This window comes from Cyprinus carpio, chromosome B8 (assembly GCF_018340385.1).
Source record: "Cyprinus carpio isolate SPL01 chromosome B8, ASM1834038v1, whole genome shotgun sequence".
Classification (NCBI taxonomy): domain Eukaryota; kingdom Metazoa; phylum Chordata; class Actinopteri; order Cypriniformes; family Cyprinidae; genus Cyprinus; species Cyprinus carpio.
Genome location: NC_056604.1, coordinates 27073668 through 27098686, shown reverse-complemented (window position 1 = coordinate 27098686; position 25019 = coordinate 27073668). Strand labels below are relative to the sequence as shown.

Here is a 25019-nt window from a genome sequence, read left to right as displayed (position 1 = left end):
CACACACACAGCATAAAAGGGAATGTACAACTGCCCAGAAATATGCTATTTTGGAGTTATTTATTAGCAAATAACTTTAGTATAAATTTCAGCATAAATACTTGTATCACCTTCATGAATTATATCTCATGTGGCTTTTTGAGGAGATGAGTGCTATTGTTTGTTTAAGTCACTTTTGAAAAGATTTACCAAAGTTTTGCCTGTACATCAAAGCAAGAAAAAACTAACAAGCCTTTTATAAGTCTTCCAAGCTCAGGATAATTCACTTGATAGTAGAAAAAACTCCCACTCGATATAAATCTGGCATAAGGAGAAGTAAGTATAGCATCCCAAGCTAACTTATGATCTTTTATCTCTCTGGCAGTAATAGTGAACTGTTGCACAGATGTCTGTCTGCTTATCTATCAGTCTGTGTGTCACAAAAGTGATTCGTTTGTAACATTGTCGATCCAGCATTACGGTACACTGAACAAATATGTCACTGCAAACCAGTTGTAGCTGCATTAGCAGACTTTTATTAGTGCATAATACAGTTCTGCACAAGTCGTTACAATAAAACATAAATATATTTTTCCCTTTGTTGTTTCACTTGAGATACATATAGACACAAAGTGCTTTGGTACACTCAGACAAGTCAATTAAACCTACAGTATATATTTTTTTCTTTCTATTCAGTGAGCTACATGTAGGATAAAGCAGAGGTTCTTAATACAGTATGTTGTCCACTGAGGCTCTATTATTCAAGAACACAATATGGCGTTTGCATGGTAAAAGTCATTGTTGACGCTCCTTATCTGTGAGTCTCTTCGCCTTGTTCTGGAGGTAGCGTGCTTTCCCTTCTTCAAACCGCTTCTGCTCCTCTTCACCTTCCAGCTGCAAGAAGATAAAAGACACATTTTAAGCACAGTGAAGCTGGATATCGTGGTGTCCTGGAAACCCTGCACTTTTGAAGGTCATACAGATATCATGGAAAACCACTGAAGTGTTAAGAACATTATCAGAATATGAACTTCCTCATTTTATGTTCTCCCATCCGAGCCAAAAGTTTGTAGTTGTGTTTATCTTGCTGCACTTCACAATAAATAATGCAAAAGTAACCACAAGAGAACTTTACTGGTGGAAACATCTTAACATTTTGTCTTCACAACACGGTCAGTCTGGCTGGACTGTATCGATGTCTAATTGATACCGGGTGTCTGTAAAAACATCACTATGGAATCTGTCATTTTCACATGCCATGTCCATCTGTTCAAAAACCATAATTTAGTTTAAATGTGTGAATTTCAACATGCATTAAAAGTTTATGCAATAAAATCCTGTTTCTCATTTCACAAGTAAAGAGAGTGCATTGTTGTTGTTTTTTAAACTAAGTAGAAAAATAAAAGTTTATTAGATTATATTTTACAAGAAAATATTATTTCAGTCTTTAATTTCTGTTACTTGCTGTTTCTTTGTAATTCTTTGTGAAATTTACTAGGAATTCTTGATTGAAAATGACTTCTACACCTACAGGTGGGTCAGAGGGTCATGTTAAAAAATTAGGATTATGACAGTTATTTTGGCATAAAATTATGAGAATTATTTTGGCATAAAAAAAAAAAAAAACACCACTGACATTATAAGTAGCCCTTATAAAAAATGTAACCCTTTAAGGTTACTGTGCTCTGTGACTTTCCACTAAACTGACTTTCATTCACACGCATGCAAACTCAGGAGACTGCGAATGCACATTCTGTTGTGTATGACTGCAAATTCTTGGTTTTTTGATTTTTAACAATTTTTTTGTTTTAAACTAATTCGTGGACAAATTATGTGTTCATTAAGTAAGGTCAAGAGCGAATTTACCAGTTGCAAAACATTTCTTGGAGATCTAAAACAAGACAAATGATGTTTGCTTTGGGAGCACAGCTTCATCACGGACAAACAACAATACTGCGTGAGAGAGCAGGATGTCAGTTGACGTTAGGCTTCATCTTGCAGCTGCACACTAAACCATGGCTATTCTTATCATTGGCTATAGGTCACCAGCTAGTCAGTGGCAGATGGCGGCCAACCTTAGGGAACAAACTGTGCAGTGACAACTGAAGCAGCCTGGCTGATGAGGGCATGTGCACAAATGAGGATCACAGATATAGGATGCATATCCACAGCAAGGTTACATAAGCTCAAGCAGATACACTAAACTTCACAGAGCTGCTGATGTTGAGGTTCATTTTATGCTTCTGAGGTGACCCAGTTTAACGGAGAGCATATGAACTGTTGCACTTATTTTTATTTAATTTATGTGGCAGTTCTGGCTGTCATTAAAGAAACATATTTGACTGTTCACTGGCGAAGAAGAATGAAATATTCCATAAAACTCTGTAATAACCTGGTTTTACTAATGAAACTTGTATGTGAACAGATGTTTCTTGCAACAAAGGCAAAACAAACAGCTCTCCCTGTAATTTCTATCTGAAAACAACATCATGTGACCTTGAAGGAAGTCCTGGCTGGGTCAGTGACTGTCCTGTTGCTCAGGGCTCATGATGAGGCCAGGAAAAGACACGGGGCCTTGGCAGCAGTGCTTGTCTTGAACAAATTAAATTAAGCTGGAGGGAAGCTCAGTGCCTCAGTCACAGAGAGACTGACTGGCAGAAGAACACAGTGATTGCTCCAGCAGAAAGCACCAGAGTGTGAAACATTATACAATTTAGTGTTAAGGAAAAAACAGCAGTAGTTGCAAATGGAAATAGCCAATATGGATGCTGAAGAAAGTTGGCATGATTTGATATAAAGTGACATGACATACAGTATTTACATGGACCGCACACTGGCAATGGGATTACCAAATTAAAATTAGAAGTATAATTGGTCAGGCCTCCATGAGGAAAAGGGCTCCATGTAAATTTAAGCGTAATAATGAAAAAAAAGTAGAATTAAAAAAAACAACAACAATATTGTAGCTTATACAGACAGGACATCGTAGAGAAATCTGAATATGGGATGAATTTGTGGATCTCACTCACGGCTGACATGACCAAACTTCTGGCAAACATTTAATTTGCAATGGCCCACAAAAGTACAGCAACGTCAGACAATTACATCAGATCTGCCTCCTCAGTGAAGCTCTCAGCAGATAGAGCAATATACTTTCTTTACATTGACTGAGCAATGTCTGCGATCAAGACTTGCATTTCTAATAAGTGGATTATCTGAATAGCATCTGTCATTCTCTTAACTGTCACTGCAAACAATTTCTCAGCAGACAGTCAATGCTGAAATTGAATTTTGAGAAGAATTTTGTGTGGGGGTGATCTATTCCTTTAACAATGTCCATCAAAACACACAAGCTGTAGAAAACTTGAGCTGAAGAGTCTGTCTATTAATGAGGGAAACAAATGTGGTTTGGGACAGAGTCTCTCTTGTGCAGCAGTGCCTAAGCCCTTTTTTACTTTAACTTAAATTAGACAAGTTACACTTAAAGCATTTTGGCTGAAACAACTGCAGTAAAGTGCCATTGTTATACAACATGAAAAAATAATCAGCTGCTAATATACCAGCTTTGGAAACAGATGATATGATACCACATTTGTGATCCTGGACCACAAAACCAGTCATAAGGGTCAGTTTTTGGAAATTGATTTATACATAATTTATATGAATATTTAAATGTATACATCATCTGAAAGCTGAATAAATAATCTTTCCATTGATGTATGGTTTGTTAAGATAATACGACAATATTTGGCAGAGATACAACTATTGGGGTGCAAAAAAATCAAAATATTGAGAAAATTGCCTTTTGTCCAAATTAAGTTCTTAGCAATGCATATTACTAATCAAAAATGAAGTTTTGATATATTTACGGTAGGACATGTACAAAATATCTTCATGGAACATGATCTTTACTTAATGTCCTAATGATTTTTTGCATAAAAGAAAAGTCAATAATTTTGATCCATACAGTGTATTGTTGGCTATTGCTACAAATATACCCCAGCGACTTAAGAATGGTTTTGTGCTCCAGATTCACATTTGTGCTGTTTTGTCAGCAAGCAATTGTGATTAGACACTTGAAATGGCATTGCTGCTTCCTCACCATTTGTACTTTACTTAAATTTGCAATTTTAAATTAGAAATTAAATTAGATCATGATACAGAATATTGGGAAATGACAGAGTGCAAGTAGCTTTTTGCAAAACCTACTGTTTTAGTTTAAAGATCCATGCCAATCAAGGGGCCGATACAGGACACATTTTCAAAAATGGAAAATGCAAAAGATGCAAATGGAAAAATGGAAGATGAGCAGTAGAACGAGAAATAAAGGCAAGGATCTGAGATGCATTTTTTTTAGATATAAAACTTATTTTACTTTTATTATCGTATCTTTGGAATGTCATGTTAAGTGTGAGGTGTAAGAGCAATGGTCAAAGACATCCATCTAACGTTTACATACAGTAAAAAATAACGAAAACACCCCTAATTATTCAAACTTCACACTAATATTATCAACTATTAGAGCAGTCTGATACAAAACTGTAATATTTAAATACATATGTTTATAGGGCTTTACAGAATAAACAGGAACAAGTCAAAATAGACATTTGGGACTTTCACACAGACATTTACTATATTTACATTTATCTAATGGACCACACCTTGTGGAGATTAAACAGTGGTGAAAACCAATGCTAAAACATCATCTTTTTTTTTTTTTTAAGTTGCTGCAAAGTAGCTTCTTTTCATGAAGAGAACATTTCTCCAAACAGTACTCCAATTGCAAATAGAGCAACCTGATGTTAAAGGCAAAATAGTGACATGTGCTTTCAGTAATTCTTTGTTTTAAAGTTTTGCTTGGAATCTTTTAACATTTGCAGTAATTCAGAGGCGTACTATTTACTGTTTGTGTATTTACATAAGCACTTCCCAAGTATAGCCAATACACCAGGAGAATGCTATTGGTTAGCTTTTATTTCAATGGCAGTTGCTTGGCTGGCTCATGCAAAATCAGAAGTATGCGACATGAAGGCTGCTATCTCTGCTTTAAGCATCATGTAACTGATTATGAAAGACAAGAAAATTATGTCATAATAATGCAGACTGGCTGATGGCACAACAAGAACAACTATACTGTTGGTTAAAGGTGAACTGAGTGAAGGAACAGCAGTCTATTTATGCTATTATGAACACTGCAAAAATTTTCACTGGTAAAACAATAGTACAGTTTTACAATAAATGTAATATTTGCACATTTCCGTAATTACCTAAGCCAATTAACGTCCAGGCTCCATTTACACTTTATTTTGTAGATGCTTTCAGCCAAATTGTAGTGTGCTTCCTGTTTTAGATCTTGCCATTCAAAATCTATATTTCTTACATCTACAAACATCTTTACATTAATTCTCATACACAACCAACAAAACCCAAGACATTTGTAGCATTTATAACAATGGCAAAATGGCTCTGATTCAGCCTAGAACCAAACTTACCTAAAATTTGAACATTATCCTATTGATGAATAATCTAGTATCAAATCACTATTCTTATTTTACAAGTGGCATTTTACTATACTTTGCTGATAATCCAGCTATAGAGTAGAGAAGTGCTTTAACTAGCTCTCTGATCCACAATGTCTCAATTAACCTTTCATTCAGTGACCTTTGCAGCTGCTCCCAGAATGCCTCTCCATGTTAGTTAAACACTACATAGGTATCTTCTTTGGAAGCATTTCTTTAGGAATCCACTGTATGTTATATCAGGGGTGAGCCAGTTTTAAAATATCACACTTTGTAAAGGTGCTCTGATTAATACATTCATTGACTTTAAGGCTTTCGGAGTTCAGGATATATGCCAGAACACCCATGACATCTTGGCCTCGCCAGCTGCTAATATTTAACTCACCTAAAAATAGAAATGATTAGGCTGCCCTTTAATCATATTCATGCAGATTGTTCATGCTGCTCTTTTCCATAGTACGAAAGAATATAATGACCAGACGAAATAAAGCTTCAAATAGAACATAAATGCACTATAAGGAAGCTTGAACATGAGCCCCAGGCCAGCTCTGTTATTTGCAGAAAAACTTCCCCTTTACAAAATCTTCAAATCAAAGTTTAATGGAAGCACAAACTGTGGACAGTTTGCTACACAAGGCTATGGCTTCAAAAGACTTGGAGTATAAAGTACAATCAGTATGAACTACTGTTATGATACCTTTTTCAATCACCTCTAGTCTTCATATGCTTACTTATATGAAAATGGACATTGTGAACACATTTCCAAACATCTCTTTTTGAGTTCCACAGAAGAAAAAATGTTATATATTTTTGGAACAACAAGAGGCCTGTTAGAAATTTCCAGCTATTTCATTGGTATGTAACCCAAACTCTATCTATATTCAGTCCAAGTGTTATAAGTCTGTCTGACAGAACATGCATTTTTATTGGGTCCTTACCTAAGCCTATTGCCACAAATGCAATGCTTACATACAGAAATTAATGATTCAGGAAATCTTATTAGTATGTTTTCACATGAAAAGCACTGGAAATTTCATTACCAAGTAATGAATGATCTTGTTTTTCTGTTTGTATTCTTGTTTGATGTGTGATATCACGCTTTTAACCTCTTATTGCACACTCATCACACGCTGTGTCTAAAAATAAACACAGTTATCATGCTGCAAACCCAGTGGTTGCTAGGGTAACTCAACTTGTTTTGTGTGGCATGGACCAGCTGAGTGTTTGTCAAATGCATTCATTAATGGGTCCAGAAAGTCTGTGACTACACTGCAAAATAATTATTGTAATCAGTCTTTTTTTTTTTTTTTTTTTTTTTTTTTTTTTAGTAAAAAAATAAATAAATTAATAATAAAATAAAATAAAATCTAAACATTTAAAACAAGATGCATTCACTAAAGATGCAACATTTTGTAATACAAGCTATTAGGACTTGTCTTAAGAGAAAATATCTTGTTATTTAAGTGCATTTTTTGTTAGGAAAACTAATTTCATGATACATTCTCTTAAAACGTGTCTTTATTTTAAACCATTTTGCTCCCCAAGTAAATTTACCTCATTTTAAAAGTCTTTATATATTGTTACTGAAAAAAAAGACAAAAATACTTTCTGCATTTTTTCTTGTTAGAACATGATGCTTTCCTTCTCATTTCTCTGAAATGTTTCTTGAGAAGACCCTGTCATTATGCTCACTCCGAAACGGCAAACCTCTGAACGTCTGGGTGATCCTTGCAGCTTTCATTGTGTTCAGCATGCCATTCAGTAGTCCCACCCATCCCATGATCCCCCACTTCTCTGCGCTTTCACTCCGCCAGCTCCGTTCACCCCTCCCCCAGCCCATAACTCCCCTCCACCAAGAGCTAAAACTGGAAATCCTAAAAATAGAATGAAAGATCTTTCACTGAAGGAAGAAAAAACACCTGAAGTCTGAAATTGCAGGAATAGTCTGTCAATATACTATTTCTATTCTGAAACATAAGAGCGAAGAGCCACAATATGTCTGAAGCTCATGCAGCTTTCATTTGCATTCACATTTATGGAAAGGAGACCTCAAACAAATAGGGCTGAAAAGCAATCAAGTTATTTCTAAATCAAGTAGCTGGACGATTCTATATTTAGGGATACATCTGACATCAACCAAAGTCAAAAAATTAAATTAACTTTCTTAACAAAACATGTTAGTGCCTTCAGTGTACTGTATATAATTGCAAAACTTAAACAGCATTTTTTTTTATATTATAGTCACTAGATTGTCTGTTACATTTGAAGTGATGCATTTCAAAAAACACTCTTTTAAAAGTGTTCTTTGCAGGTGTACAGTATGTATGATATTTTCTGTATGATCATTAAAGACAGTAGCACGATGTATTATAAATCTGCAATAGATTATTTACATACTGTACATCTGAGATTAATAATGAAAAAGTTTTGATATACTGTGATATAGTCCTTTATTTCATAAAATACAGTTATATTTAAAACGTTATAGTTTAATTGTAAAATAAACCTAAAATACTGATCTGTGTATATGACTAATACTTTAGCCTGACACTATGAGTAAAAGTTTACAGATAACGCTGCTGAAATGTTTATTTATTATTATTATTTTATTTATTTATTTAGTTTTTTGGGGGCATGCAATATAAGCATTAGGGATTATATGGACCACTATGGCATTTTAAACAATTTACATATCATATTTAAATTTCTTTTCTTTTTTTTTTCTTTCTGCTAATGTTTTAGTGTTATGTGTTTTATCTTTGAATGTCTATGGTCTAAGAAAAATGGAAAATGTGACAGATTCCTGTGACAGGTGTGTTTTATATGTACTGGTGTTTTGTTATATACTATTGTTATATTTTATTATATGTACCCCCTCTCTGAGTGTCTCTAATCGGGCTCCCTTCACAGCACTGAAACAGCACTTGTTGAGTTCTCAAAGATCTCCTCATGACCACTGACTCTGGTTTCATCAGTATCCTAATTCTCTTAGATCTCTGCTCTGCCTTTGACACCATCTCTCATAGCATTGTCCTCTCAATTCTTTCTGCTCTTGCCATTTTTGGAACATCTCTCTCCTGGTTAATTTCATATCTTTCTGACATCAACATTATATCTCTATTTGTCAGTCTAAGTCAACTACTACCTCTTTCACTCATGGTGTTCCTCAGGGTTCTGTGCTTGGTTCTTTACTTTTCAACACTTATCAGTTCCCCCTAGTATTTTGCGGTACTTTTTTCTGATTTTTGTGGCCTAAAATGACTGACTTTGCTGCGGCTTTTCTCAAAATTTGTGGTGATATTTGCTGCATTTCTTATTGTTTTGCAATAAAAATATACCACAGATAACATTCTTCTAATGCTAATACAAGTTTATTAACATTTTATGTTCCTTTTGAAATCTGACATTTTGAAAAGCAAGATCATTTATATAATATAAACTGAATACAATAAAAAAATGGTGATCATTTTTGGGAATAAGCATTAATTTTACCCCAAATTATAGAATCACCCAGCTGCTTCTGGACTCAGTGTGCAAAAACAACTGAGAGTAAGTTGTGTATTGATGTTGCACAGTGTGGCTATTATGTGTTTTCAGTAGGGAGCTGAGAATCCAAGCACCTATGGAGCTTACCTTCTGTCACTACCATAACGGTGGCGTCTCTGCATGCCTGCTTACAGCCAAAATGATGATTGATTGGCCTTCTGTTCAAGGATGAATATCTGCCTGAGGCCAATCTTATGTAAATCCTATATTTGCTGCATAAGTCATGTGCTCATGAGGGTCTTGGGGCACATGTTTTAGCATATCATTTGCAGTTCATTACATGACCCAAAATATTTATAATATAATGACTGATTCAGGTGTTTTCTCACAACCAAATTACAAACCAAATAACTACTCATTAGGGTTTCCCTAAACTTCAACACATGGTCTTTTTGGTCTTTGTGGGGTAGACTGTGATCATCTTTGAATGTCTCTAATCAGACTCCCTTCACAGCACTGAAACGGCACTTGTAGAGATCTCAAAGATCTCCTCATGACCACTGACTCTGGCTCCATCAGTATCCTAATGCTCTTAGACCTCTGCTCTGCTTTTGACACCATCTCTCATAGCATTCTCATCTCACATCTTTCTGCTCTTGTCATTTTTGGAACTGCTCTCTCCTGGTTAATTCCGTATCTGTCTGGCATCAACATTATATATCTATCCATCAGACTAAGTCCACTACTACCTCTTTCACTCATGGTGTTCCTCAGGGTTCTGTGCTTGGTTCTTTACTTTTTATCACTTATACGCTTCCATTAGGTCACATGACTAATTGACATGGTTTTATCTTTCATTGCTATGCTTATGACAAGTGTTGGGTTAGTTACTCTAAAAAAGTAATTGCATGGTCTTTTTTTGTCTTTGTGGGGTAGACTGTGATGAGACTCATGATTTTCACCTGTGGAATGATAAAATAAGAGGAAAGAATCCCATAGACTTTCACTGAAGGTGTAGTCCCACTTAAGTGCATCAAAACACACTCTGCAGTAACTGCATTTTAAATAAATGTAAACTTAAAAGTGCCTAAAAATATTATATTCAGTTCACACCTAAATTATACTATATCCTTATTACTTATTTTTCACTACACATTTTGCAGTAGGCATTCTAAATTTTGCATTCTTAAAAACACATTTTGCATTCCTTTATTGGGTGCTCTACAACCAGTGCAGTGTTCTTTTTTGCCCTTTAATCTGCCCTGTTCTGCCATGATGAATGGAAAGACCAAGGACTGGAAGCATCACCCTCAAGAAGACAATTTCAAATAATCATCCATAGTCTTTTGTGCTGCCTCATGTTAGAAAACAATCTTGAAATGTAGGTCACCAAGTCCTGTCTCATGCACATGACTCAGAGTCAGAATACATACTAGACAGCGCTTTTTACACTAAAACTTAATTTAAGGTTTTTTTTTTTTGTCTCAAAAGTGTTACATTCACATTATATTCATCAGTATTCCTATATCACAGTACATAAACTCTGCATTACTCACCTTCAGCGGTGGCACTGGAAGGGGCTTGTTTTCTTTGTCCAGGGAAATGTAGGTGAAGAAGGCTGTGACAGCCCTATATTTTCCCTTCTCAGCCTCCACCAGTGGGTCAGCATCAACGAAAACCTCAATCTCCATTGATTTATTACTGGTGAAGGTCATTCGGCCGGAAACAGTAATGACACAGCCTGCAGGGACACATAATGTCAGGTATTACATGTACTGATATTACATGATGCCGTATTTATTGTAAGACAAAGGTATATATGTGTCCACAGAATTAAACAGCCTGCTGATATCAAGCTTTTCTGGTGGGACACTAAGTGTTACAGTAAGGAGAAAAGTTTATGTAGTATGTGCACACTAATCTAATAAATATATGATAACAATACAGTTACAGATTTAATGTGGCAACCTTATTATTATGATTAATTAATGAGTACATAAACAGTGGGTTCTAACCACAATTGAATAATTGTGTTCAATGTGGAGACTCAACTAAAAATAAGCTATTTTTTAAAACACTGTCTGTTTTTTTCCCCAGTGATTATAAATGTTTTTTTTTTTTTTTGTGGTCTGACGTGTCATCTAAATAATCAAATAAAATAACTGTAGTCACAAGCATTTCAGAGACCTCTGCCTAATGTGATGCTGCCCATGTTTAATGTATGTACGTTTAATGATGTTTAATAATGTTTAATAAATACATTTTCATTTATCTGGTCAACACTTTTATTAAAAGAGACTTGTTCATGGTACAATATACATGTATACATTTGATCATTACTCTATGTGTGTTCTACCAGTTGAGTTATTTGAACCCTAGTAAGACTAGCTATGTCATTAATTTTGCTTTAACTAGCATTATAGGCATTAGCTCAGTGTTATTTTACCAGAGATGAGTAGAAAGTTTTCTTAGGAAACCAGTTTGAAAATAGTCATTATTTTTGTGAATTTATTTTGTGTTTCTAGTGGCACAGCCATTACACACTTCCTTGGTACAGGCTGATTTATGTTGTATTTTAACCAAATTTGGGTGTGGAAATGGCTGCCTAATATCTCTTTTTAGATTGTCTGCATAGGTCCAATAGCTCCAGATTTATCTAGATTCGTCCATATTTTTCTTTAACTTTTATAGTAGCCTAATGGTTTTTGAGGATGAGTGCATGTCATGCAACCTGTCCATGTTGGCCCCTGTCTACTTCGACTAGAATCTACCAAGTGAAAGATGATTTTGCATCAAAATAACAAACTGCTTTCTCTCCTTTCTGTTTAACCCTCTGGAGTCAATTAACGTGTATACGCGTTTTGGGGTATTTTCTCCTGATAACCCCGAAAAGAACTTAAATTACACTTTCAGTTTTGATCGTACAGATAAGAGCAATACATCAATCGAATCTGTAAAGGGTCTACTTTTTTTTTGTATACAGACATAATAACAACAAAAACTTTGTACACTTATAAAATAAAGATAACAAACAAGGAGTGCTGTCTGCAGCCTTTGTCTGCGCTGATCTTCAGTTACAAATGCGTCATTAAGCTATATTGAGAAAGTTGGCATTTGTATAACATTGCATCATTTCTAACATATTTGGTATAACCCAATTTATTTATATATAATTATTAGTAGATGCACTATACTTTTATTATTTAGAAAGTGACAAATAATTTGTTACCAATATTTTATATCATTGATTTCTCATTTCTAAACTGTTTCAACTTTTTCCAAATCACATCGCACTAGGTAATAGGGTTAAATCGTATCGCATCAGCAGCTGCTTCATATGTAGCTGTAATTTATTGTATCGTTGGCTATGCATCGAGATGCATATTGCATCGACCTCAGTAATGGAGAATGTGATTTTTCTCTGATGTTTCTCTGAATCAGACTAGTTCTGATCAGATCAGAATGAGCTCTCGGGTTGTAGCTCACCAGTTGGCAACCACTGGTGTAATGTATTGTGCAACTTACACACTTTAATTGTAACTATATGTAAAGCTCATAACTAACACACACACAAAAAGAGAAAACGTTTCCAGTCTGCATGGAGAATGAGAGAATTAATGAGGCTGCGTGAAGGTTGTTGTGGGTGGGCGTGACCATGTGTTCCTTGTAGCCCCCTCCAAACTAACAATTATTGCTTGCAGCTTCCTATATCTGATGACTTTGATCTGATCCGTAAAGGTTTTTCAGAGCATCACTTACTTACTTTCATTTTTTTTTTTTTTTTTTTTCATTTCACTGGCACTGTCAGTGATGCGGTTTTGACACCAGAATCTATTAAACACAGCCCAGGAATGAACGGACCTCATTATCCCTTTATATAGCACATACTCTTAATGGATTCTGGGAAAAACTAATGCTTAAATGTACCTTTACGCATTTAATGGCGCTCTCAGGTAGATGCAGAATGGCTTAATAAGACCTTGGGACTCTGAATTGCTAGTTACAGTGTAGAAAAGTGGATCTTGCCCATTTAAAAGCATTCATGGCAATTTGTCGTTTAGAACAAGGCTGAGAAAAAAAAGATGGTTGAAATTGTTAGGTCCATTTCCTGCCCTCTTTGATATATACATCTAATCTTTATTTCCATGGAAACAGATTCCTGAGGGCAGATATATTATTTTGTTCTATCGTTTCGTCACTGTCTTTCCGGTCAATGCATCTGGTCTCTTAGGGTAAAATTAACAGTTTGCCTATAGAATACCAGACATATACACCCAGGTCCATATATATTTGGAAACACAGTTTTCATAATTTCAGCTCTGTATGCCACTGGAACAGAATTAAAAATGAAACAATTAAAATGAAATCGAAGTGCAAACTTTAAGCTTTAATTCAAGGGGTTGGACAAAAATGTAAAATAAATATAAAATGTTTAGGAATTACAACCATTTTTATACACAGTTCCCCCATTTTCAGGGGCTCAAATGTAATTGGACAAATAAACATAATCATAAATAAATGTTCATTTTTAATATTTTGTTGAGAATCCTTCGCTGGCAATGACTGCCTTAGTCTGGAGCTCATGGACATCACCAGAAACTGGATTTCCTCCTTTTTGATGCTTTGCCAGGCCTGTACTGCAGCTGACTTCAGTTGTTGTTTGTTTGTGGGTCTTTCTGCCTTTAGTTTTGTCTTCAGCGAGTGAAATGCATGCTCAGTCGGTTGAAATAAGGAGACTGACTTGGCGATTGCAGAACATTCCACTTTTTTACCTTTAAAAACTCCTGGGTTGCTTTTGCTGTTTGTTTTGGGTCATTGTCCATTTGTAATATTAAGTGCCGCCCAATCAACTTGCTGCTGCATTTGACTGAATCTGGGCAGAGAGTATATCCCTATATACTTCAGAATTCTTTTGTCTCATCATCACTAAACACCAGTTACCCAGTGCCACTGGAAGCCATGCATGCTCATGCATCACACTGCTCCTCCATGTTTCACAGATGATGTTGTATGCTTTGGATTATGAGTTGTTTCAAGCCTTATCCATACTTCTTTCTTCCCATCATTCTGGTACAGGTTGATCTTAATTTCAGCTGTCCAAACAATGCTTTTCCGGAAGTGCTCTGGCTTGTTTCAATGTTTTTTGGCAAAGTCTAATCTGGCCTTGTTTGCACCTTGTGGTAAAGCTTCTGTATTTGCTCTCTATATTCTTCTCCTGGAGAGTGTTCTTTTCTTGGCTGGATGTTGTGAAAGGGTTTTTCTTTGTCATGGAGAAGATCCTCCGATCATCCCCCACTGTTGTCCTTCGTGGACGTCCAGGCCTTTTTGTGTTGCTGAGCTCACCAGTGCATTCTTTTTTCTCAGATTGTACCAAACTGTTGATTTGGCCACTTCTTATGTTCCTGCTATCTCTCTGATGGATTTGTTTGATTTTGAAACCTAACAACTGTCTGTTTCACTTGTATGGAGATCTCATTTGACTGCATGATGCGGGTTTACAGCAACAGCTTCCAAATGCAAATGGCACGCTTAGAATTAGTGTGAACTTTTACCTGCTTAACTGTTGTAGAAATAATGAAGGAATAGCCCACATGTGTCCATGAAACAGCTTTTGAGTCAACTGTCCAATTACTTATGGTCTCCTAAGAAAAGGTTGAGGTACATATTAAAGAGCTGTAATTCCTAAACCTTTCCTCCAATTTTGATGGGAATACCCTCAAATTAAAGCTCAGAGTGTGCACTTTAAGATCATATTCATTATATAACTGTAACTTGAATAGGGTTGCAAAAACATGGAAAATTTCCAGTAAATTTTGGAAATATTCCAGAAATTTTGTGTGTTCCTTTAAATCTCGATTGAGGGCATACCACTAAATAGTTGCAAGCAAGAAAGCAAGCAAGCAAATAAATAAATAATAAATACTGAACAGAGGGAAACTGAGTATTTAAAATGATATTATTATTTTATTATTTATTTGGTTCTTTCTTAGTATTTGACATAGAAACATGTCACCTTGAATAAACAAACAAACAAACAAATAAATAAATAAGTACATATACATCTAGGTGTAGTGTGGCAATCGAAAAGCTGGTCTGTGTTTAGTCTCTTAAATAACCAACCAAAGTATGTTGATTTCTTACTTTCAAAACAAATTACTTTTTCATTGGGGCCTTTTCACTAGCAGTCATTGCTCATTAGTCCTTTCCCATTATAAAATAATTTATATGATCATATAAAACCACAGAGAGAGAAAAAGATGCAATAAAAGAGGAAATCAAGAAGGAGGTACAGTGAATATAAAATTCTCATAATTTACAGGAATTCTTTGCCAAAAGTATAACAAAATAAAACTGAGTGCAATTACTTTTTGTTTGCTTGTTTTGTAGTCAGTGTAATGATATTAAATACCAAAATACTGATTATCAGCATCAGCGATAATAACTGTAGCTGATTAACCTCCTGATAAACAGAAGTGTGTTCTGACATCCACATCAATGGATATAACCTACAGAGCATATAGATGTGATAAAATCCACAATGCTATGATGTAAAACAATTGTTTACCACATCACTGTGCAGCTCCCTTAGTGAACTGTTATTTTTAAATCAGTATATATAGTGGAGTTCGTAATGTCAGATAACAGAGGGAAAATCTGGGATTGTTTTTACCAGAGAATGTAAAATGCTTGCATATGGTTGTCTCAGTACTGAGTGGCTGCGTAGTTTATGCATAATCCCACTTATGAAGTTGGGTGCCGGAAACAGCAAAAGACTAGTTTAAAGCATGAGCTAAAGTTGACCTAGCCATGACAGCAATTATAGCCATTAAACCATTAAAGTTTGACCTAACTTGAGTTCAGGAAGGGATGCTTATGTTTAAAATACAGCAACGAGGACATCTAGAGAGAATCAACCCTGTGCATTACATAGACAGTCAATACGCTTATTCCTTACACAGCAGAAACGGAACGTCTTTATCCTAGTCACACAAACCACCCTTCCCTTCCATCCAGCCAGAAAACAAAAGAGGAAAAACTCAAGTGAAAATAAATAAATAAATAAGAAATAAAATAAATGAGAAGTTAAATTGTTGGTAAAACTTTATTTTAAGGTCCAATTCTCACTAATAAATAGTTGCTTATTAGCATGCAAATTACTAGCATATTGGCTGGTTATTAGCACTTATAAAGCACATATTAATGCTTTATTCTGCATGACCATATTTTAGATCCCTTAATCCAATCCCATAAATTTAACAACTACCCTACTATTAATAAACAGCAAATTAGGTGTTTATTGAGGGAAAACTCTCAGTTAATGGTGAATTAAGTGTCCCCAACTTAAGCAAGCCAGAGGCGACAGCGGCAAGGAACCAAAACTCCATCGGTGACAGAATGGAGAAAAAACCTTGAGAGAAACCAGGCTCAGTCGGGGGGCCACTTCTCCTCTGGACAGACGAACCAGCAGGTTGATCCATGCTGCAGCACAGTTAGACTGTGAGGCAGACTCATCTGGTTCTGTGGTCTTGTCCGTCTAGGAGACAAGATCTTCACTGGGGATCCGTCATCTGGGGTTCATCACACAACCATTCCCTCTTTCAGAGCACTAAGCAGACTGTGTGGCATCAGATCATTGGTCTGTACATTTGACTAGCCAGGCAGAGTTTACTTTGGGTCTATTTGTCTGCCCTGCCAACTGCAGACGTTTTTTTCTTTTTTTTTTTTTTTTTTTTTTTTGTTGTTGCAACTCTGTTTGGTGATGCTACTGATGTAGAAATGAACGCTGAAAAGTTAAGACCCAACCAAAGTCACTGTCCCTGAAATAAGCCCGAGAAAACTGAATAATTTAAAATCCTGAAAGCTTAACCAAGTTCATGTCAGAAAGACACAAATGGCTTTGAACGTAGACTGATTACGAGTAAGGTTTTAGAACACACTAAAAAGAACGTGCCTTTTGTATATTTACACACCTCTATAAAAGAGCATGGGTTTGTTTGTCAAGTCCCATAGTATCAGCACATAAAAATGTTTTAGAGTATGCAAACATGAATGAGTCAGATGAGTAATGAATGAATGGAGAAAGTAACAAGCATAATAATTAACGGAATGAATAATTCATTTTTGCTCAGTCATTTAATATGAAAGAATAGTAGACCTCAAGGCTTCGTGCACTCTGATGGAGGCTGGGTCAAGCTCTCAGTTTATTTTAGTGGAAGGATGAAAAGTCTCCGCTTCGGTGAAATTATGCACAGTCACAGTGTCATCCATTCAGTATATACACTGAATATCAATGAGGCTGTTGATTTCTTCCATTCTTTGTTAGATAAAGTACAATACAAACATTGTATTTACAGGATGATAAATGTTCTTCTAAAAATGTCTTCTAAATCATATTCAACAACTAAGAATCCTGGCTGCTGTATGCAGACTGTTTTAATGCTACGTTCAGAAGAACAGAATTTCTGACTTCTCGGAAAGTGCACCAAGTGTACTCTTGTGCTCCAGAGAAGAGCTTGGGTTTTGAAAGATGCAATATATGAAAAACAGATCATTTTTGGTTGAAATAATGACTAATAATGAAAAAATAACTTCTTATAATAAAAAACAGTGCATTAGCAAATAATATACACTGCATCAAAGTTTGCTCTGTATATGTTTAAAAGGTTTGTGAAGACATCTTTTTAAAAAATGGTAACTGATCTCAATCATCTCTCTCTTTCTCTCTTTCTCTCTCTCTCTCTCTCTGTGTGTGTGTGTGTGTGTGTGTGTGTGTGTGTACTGTATATCCCAGATCCAATCTCGGATGCAACAAGTTCTAACAGAGTAATGTGCCTTATATCTTTCAACTGCTTATCTTTTACAAAACAAGAACTGAGCATAAATCACTAGATTTTCTTTGTGCTCCAGTCAATTATCAGATGACAATTCAGACCTTATGTTTGGCAAACTACACTAGTATTGAGCAATACATCATGCATTATGCAATTTTCCACTAACCTATTTACAACCCAAGCTACTTAAAGGCTGTCCACAGTCTATCTTTAACTTGACAACTGAACTCCATTTTTTGGAAATGACATGAACTAAGTTTAGCTTTCCAGTCATAAAGGAAATCAGATGTCTGTGAGATTTCTGTGAGAATCAGAAACCACGTACCAACAATATTCTCTACGCTACAATGAGAAGAGGCAACACATGTATTTTTTAATTACCTTTCTTGATCTTGCGATGGAAGTTAATGGCGTCCACAGATGCGGTCACAATGTTGGTCTTGCAATGACGAGCAGCAACAATCCCTGCCACCTCATCCATCAGCTTCATGGTCACACCTGAGGATGACAGATATCAGTGACTTACAATCAGACTGAGAATATGTATATCAGTCAAATTTACACTGAAGCATCAGAGTAAAAACCATTCAGAAGTCATAAACTGTTTGTTCTGCTGAAAGAAAATGCAAAGGCACTTGTGATAAAAGGAGTCGTGATCTCATGCTGACGGTGCATATATAACTAGAATCCACTTCATACATATGTGCAGTAAACATCCTCTGACTTCACAATAAAGAGGCAAATTACTTTAATGTTCAACAGGAACAACACTATTTTTTTTTTCCCACTTAAATTACTGCTTTGACCCTTAAATAGCCCTGTTGTCATAACAAGAGCTCAGTGGCTCACTGCTATGACAGTGTTTCAGTGATATTAAATGTGTGAAATTCTATAATTTAAAGCCAAAAAACCTAACAGCATAATATCTGCACATAGCAGCAGGGAAATAAAAGCTAATGCAAGCTAATAGCTGAGAGCCCATTTCATTACCATCCTGCATTATCAGTGCTGTTTTGGCTGATATGGCATTGCTATTTTCACAAATAAATACCCATTCGGCAGTGAAATGCAAAACCTGATGTTATATGACAGAAAATTACATTAGCTCAAACGATGCAGCATGATTACTGTTTAGTATGCACTGTAACTATAATCATATCAATCGCACAGCACACGGCTGGGACAAAGTTCAGTGCTTTATGAATTATACATCTCTCTGGACAGAACAGGTCACCATCAGTCTCAGGAGAATCAGACCACTTGTTCTGAATCACAATATCTGTATGACCTTGAAATTTCACTATTTCACTGTCCAAACCCATTGCAATAGGTTTGTGTGAGAAATAGATAAGTTGATAAATTGTTATTATTTCATAATTCTTTCGTAAGCTCTAAAATGTCATCTAGTTTGCATTCAGATTCAACACTTCACAACACTTCTTCCAAGTGCTGTACAGGAATGCGACATGCAAGTCTGAATGTGGATTGTGTTGAATAAAAAATTCTATAATTTCTTCCCTTCGTGTTAAGATTCTACAGAATTTCTAGATGAGAGCAAATAATGCCCGAATTTAAATTTTTGGGTGAACTGTTGCTTTAAAGTCGATGATGAATCTTGCACTAAATATACAATATAATATGTTTTAACATGTTTTTTAAAGAATTCTGAACCGTTACATCATGTTTTTGAAATGCAGCAATAAGGTCTTTGTACGAATAGTTCTGATCAATACACATTTAAATGTGCCAACCTAAAAGATAATTAAAAATTTAATCTGTAATTCCTAACATTCATGAAACTCCAAGTCCAAAGGACTGTACACACTGTGTAATAACAAAACTTGAATTTCGGGATGCTCATGCTACTGTGAGCCAATAAAATTCTGGTTCCTCTTGAAAATACATACCGTGGTAGCCATAGTTTTCAACAAAATATATGATGATTCGAGTTACACCAGTTTTGTATGTTTATTCAAGTATTGCATAGTTATTCACACCAAATGTTCAAACATGCTAAAGAACATAATACAATAAATAAATCTCACAATTCATGCAGTGCTGCCTTAGAATTTTGCTAAATTCTATAATGTATCAATCAACATGCCTAATAAATAGCTGAGCTAATATTTTACTAACTGTTGAGAAGCACTTATGGTATAAACAGTCCGCTAATGGAAGTCACTAGGTGTAAGATTGCTAAATACAGCCACTAACTCAGAAAATATATGAAAGATATGCCGCCAAGCTTTGAAAAATGTCTGGCCTGAGGTAAATCATCTGAACAGAGATGAAAGGAAGCAGACTGTATGTGATATAAAGGCCTTTAATGACCATTTCCATTGTTCCTGGACCTGAGGGATAAAGGGGTCATTTCATGGAAAACATGATTTCCATTGCTTTTTTGAAATAAAGAGTTCAGTGTGCTATGTGGACTTTTTATTTATTTAATTTTATTTAATGCCAAACATAAAATGTATCAAATAATGTGACTTACAGTAAGTATCTTATGTAAGTCAGTCATATATCATGGGAACACAGCACATCAATGTTTCCTTTGTAATGACCCTTAGATCATTGTAAGGACCTTAGATCAATAACAATCAATCAGATCAGGGAAAATTTGTTGACATAACTAATATTGTTGTAAAAAAATATTTTCATCAAAGCATTATAACCCTATACAGTAGAAAACTGTGAGAGAGTTTAGTATTGTAAACGCAGTGTTAAGCAAGAAAAACCCTCAGAACAGATGATTAATTTAGTGAGAGGGTCAGCAGATTGCACAGATATAGAACAGAGTGACACTCCTTGGAATATTTCTATGCCTAGATGACGTGCAATTCACAGCGCCAGTGCATGTTTTGTAAGCTCCCTTGACACCAAACAGGCAGAGACTTGACTACTCTGGATCACAGTATGAGCTGATTTTAGCGATGGACCCTAGGGACTCTCATCTCCAAGTGAGATTCCCTCAATTTACACATGGCACTAAAAGCGCACTCCACCCTCAAAAACTCTCTCTTGACAATTTGTGGCAAAGCTTCTTCACAAATCTCAGCTAGTGAGAAAGCGTCATCTCTGGATGTGCAGTGGTGTAAAAATATGGGAGAAGCATGAAATGGCTGCTGAGGTTTTGCACGAGTGTCATAAAAGGGGCCATTTTGAACTTAAGGATATGAATTTTGTCAGGCAAGAGTCTCCTTTTGCAAGCGTTCACACCTGATCCAATTGTGGTTTAACACTGCCAACCTTGTCCACCCTGAGTTACAAAGTATTCATGTATGTTCTTTTCATCTGACACAAATCTATAGTGGATATAAAACGTCTACAACACCCCTATTAAAATTGCAACTTTTATCAGATGTAAACAGTTTATCCAAGTATAATTCATTTTCATCTTAAAAAGGTTCAGTTTTAACAGGTGTGTGGTCCACTGTATGATCATTCACTGGTTCAAACTGGTCTAGATGGTTTACTGGTACAGTATATGCTCTTGACCAGGGGTCTCCAACCCTGCTCCTGGAGAGCTACTGTCCTGCAGATTTCAGGTCCAACCCCAATCAAACACACCTGAACCAGCTAATCAAGGTGTTCAGGGCTACTTGATAATTACAGACAGGTGTGTTGGAGCAGGGTTGGAACTGAAGTCTGCTGGATGGTAGCTCTCCAGGAGCAGGGTTGGAGATCCCTGCTCTTGACCACCAAAACTTTCTAGTGAACAAGCATGGTCTTTGTAGTGAACCTGGTCTTGCTAAGCTAGTTAAAAAGCCTGCTGGGGATGTCAGCCCACTGGCAAAACATTCTGAGCTATCAGCATCCACTCCACAATATATGCAGGTTGGCTCAAATCACCTTAGGGCCTGGTATTAAGATGCACTTTCTGTGCCGCGCACAGAGACATTTGATAGTGCAAAACCATGATACATGGCTTATGAGTGAACATGAACGCTAACGATTGAATAGGATAATAACTGCAGGGCAAAGAATGAACTTGTGTCATAAGTGGGTTTTTTTTCTTTCAACAATTAGCTTTGCTCGATTCTGTTGTTTTCGTACAGTCTAGTACATCAGGCAAAAATAAATGCAAGAAAAGCAAAAAACAAGGGGAAAAAAAATCCAGGAATAATCATAAATACAAGCATTTCATTTCATTTTTTTTTTCTGTGTCATAAGGATAATAACTCTGTATTAAGAACAGTGCGACTGTGCATTACAGTTATTTAAATTCATGGAAGCTCTCTCTATTCGTCTCCATCTGCCTTTGGTAAGGTGAAATGAAAGTCAAGCTGACTCACTCTCATGATGGGCAGAGAGTTTTCGCCACTGCAGTTGAATTATGGAAGCGACATTTGAAACCTGCTTTTCTTTTTTCCTGGAGTTATTTATATGCCTCCATAATTGTCAGTCAGAATGATTTCTATCGGCTGATTTGCATAGAAAAATGCATCTAAGCCTGGTGGCACAGTCAATAATACGGCAAATGTCTTAGTATGTCAGTCTTCAGACTGAAATTGAGTAATTCAGAATTTCTGAACCACCGGTTTCGCAACAGGATCCAGATTTTACATTGGACAATAAGTGCCAACACAACACACATCTACTGCATGCTAATAAATAAAGAGAACACTGCCATTTATTAATATTATCAGTAATTAAATAGGAACAGTTTTACTTAACAGGGCAAATTAGCGTTAGAGCGCAATTCCATAAAAGCACCGATGGGAGGGGAAAATTCTGCGGGTGATTTACTGACAATGCACACACTAAAGAACACAGACACAACATCTCATTTCCATAATGACCAGCGCAATCTACTGCCTGCTTTAAGACATGCTTTTTTGGGCGTTAAATAATGCCACAAATACCAGTGAATTGACGAGCGCAAATCTTAGTAAATCACGTTGCGTGATTCATTTGAATACTCTCCTCCCACAAATTTATCTATCCAAAGGGAAACTCCTACAAATGCATATTCAATAAGGTGAGTCGCAAAAATAACTGTCTTTTGTAAATCCTGACAGTAGGCGCAAGCTGATAGTAAATCTGGCCCATGGTTTACAATCTGCTAAATTACTAACATATGTCAATTAATATTGCCTGGCTAAAAACCTTTACAATTAACAACTAACAATTAACCTTTTTTCCTTCTTTTTAAGAGACAATGTGTCTTTTTAATTTGATATCCTAACTACACATAATTATGTAGTTTGCTGCCTTTTTTTAAAACAAAGAAAGAAACTTGACAATGGTTTGCAACTCTGCACTATTTTCAGTCAGAAATATGCTGGCAAAACTGAATATTTGCCTGTATGCAAATGACCATAATGGCAAGCAAACCTAAGGGTGCTTTAACTGTGCAGTCAAAGAATAATGTAAGTTTCTTGGGCTCCAGATCTGAGAAGGAGAACTGTGCGCTCAATGGAAAAACGGCAATTAGAAAGCCAATCCCAGCGGAGCCTTTGCTGCTAGCGAGTGCTTCAATGATTAGATTTCTTGTGACGATTACCCAAAATTTTTCTCTGAACAGGCTGAGCCTAGAGCCACCATGATAGATGATGAAATATCCCTCATCAGTTTAGTACTCAAGATGCTCTGCTTTTGTCTTTCTCTCCACTACATTTCAAACAATTTTAGGTCTACTTACAAAAACAACTGTACCAACAGCAAAATCAACTATCTCTTTATTTCAAAGTATAGCACAGTCTCTCTTCTTCTTTTAATCATAATGGTAAAATAAAAATAAATAAATAAATAAACAAAAAAAAAAATGGCTTTGCAATGACGTGTTACCATAGAAACAGTTTGTGGGATATCTTCGCACATGCTTAAAAGAGAAAAATATTTCCTGTATATTTGTACCCTGTGATTATTTCCAGATGCTAGTTAGCACAGCAGCTTGCATCAACAGCTTTACTTAATTTAAATCCTTCATGAGTCATAGTGATTCACTTGTGGATGTTGAATACCTCCTGTAATACCCAGCAAAAAATGACTCCTTTAAATGGGAGACGGTCACACTTTATTTTGATTGACCATTTCATTTACATGTCAGCTGACTCACTAGAGTCTTAGTACAGCATTAGTAGACTGTTTGATTAAGATTAGTGGAATAAGCGGTAACAATTTTACAATGTGAGACATTTTGAAATGTCATGCCAAATATTGGCTCATTTTGGATTTCATGAGAGCTACACATTCCAAAAAAGTTGGGACAGTTAGCAATAAGAGGCCGGAAAAGTTAAATGTACATATAAGGAACAGCTGGAGGACCAATTTGCAACTTATTAGGTCACTTGGCAACATGATTGAGTATAAAAAGAGCCTCTCAGAGTGGCAGTGTCTCTCTGAAGTCAAGATGGGCAGAGGATCACCAATTCCCCCAATGCTGCGGCGAAAAATAGTGGAGCAATATCAGAAAGGAGTTTCTCAGAGAAAAATTGCAAAGAGTTTGAAGTTATCATCATCTACAGTGCATATTATCATCCAAAGATTCAGAGAATCTGGAACAATCTCTGGGCTTAAGGGTCAAGGCCGGAAAACCATACTGGATGCCCTTGATCTTCGGGCCCTTAGATGGCACTGCATCACATACAGGAATGCTACTGTAATTGAAATCACAACATGGGCTCAGGAATACTTCCAGAAAACATTGTCGGTGAACACAATCCACCGTGCCATTCGCCGTTGACAGCTAAAAACTCTATAGGTCAAAAAAGAAGCCATATCTAAACATGATCCAGAAGCACAGGCGTTTTCTCTGGGCCAAGGCTCATTTAAAATGGACTGTGGCAAAGTGGAAAACTGTTCTGTGGTCAGACGAATCAAAATTTAAGGTTCTTTTTGGAAAACTGGGACACCATGTCATCCGGTCTAAAGAGGACAAGGACAACCCAAGTTGTTATCAGCGCTCAGTTCAGAAGCCTGCATCTCTGATGGTATGGGGTTGCATGAGTGCGTGTGGCATGGGCAGCTTACACATCTGGAAAGGCACCATCAATGCTGAAAGGTATATCCAAGTTCCAGAACAACATATGCTCCCATCCAGACGTCGTCTCTTTCAGGGAAGAACTTTTTCCATTTTCCAACATGACAATGCCAGACCACATACTGCATCAATTACAACATCATGGCTGCATAGAAGAAGGATCCGGGTACTGAAATGGCCAGCCTGCAGTCCAGATCTTTCACCCATAGAAAACATTTG

General features: G+C 36.2%; 1 protein-coding gene across 6 annotated transcripts in view; it reads right to left on the bottom strand.

The window, feature by feature from the left end:
• Positions 1 to 492: 492 nt before the first annotated feature.
• Positions 493 to 25019, bottom strand: part of LOC109090561 (cytosolic acyl coenzyme A thioester hydrolase) — a 51154-nt gene continuing 26627 nt past the window's right edge. For all 6 annotated transcript variants that reach the window (XM_042730337.1, XM_042730338.1, XM_042730336.1 and 3 more), the window contains 3 exons: positions 18197 to 18313; positions 10541 to 10725; positions 493 to 873 (listed from right to left, as the gene is read on the bottom strand). In XM_042730337.1, the coding sequence (XP_042586271.1) occupies positions 775 to 873; positions 10541 to 10725; positions 18197 to 18313 (401 nt within the window). In that variant the 3' untranslated portion in view covers positions 493 to 774. The remainder of the gene's footprint in view (positions 874 to 10540; positions 10726 to 18196; positions 18314 to 25019) is intronic.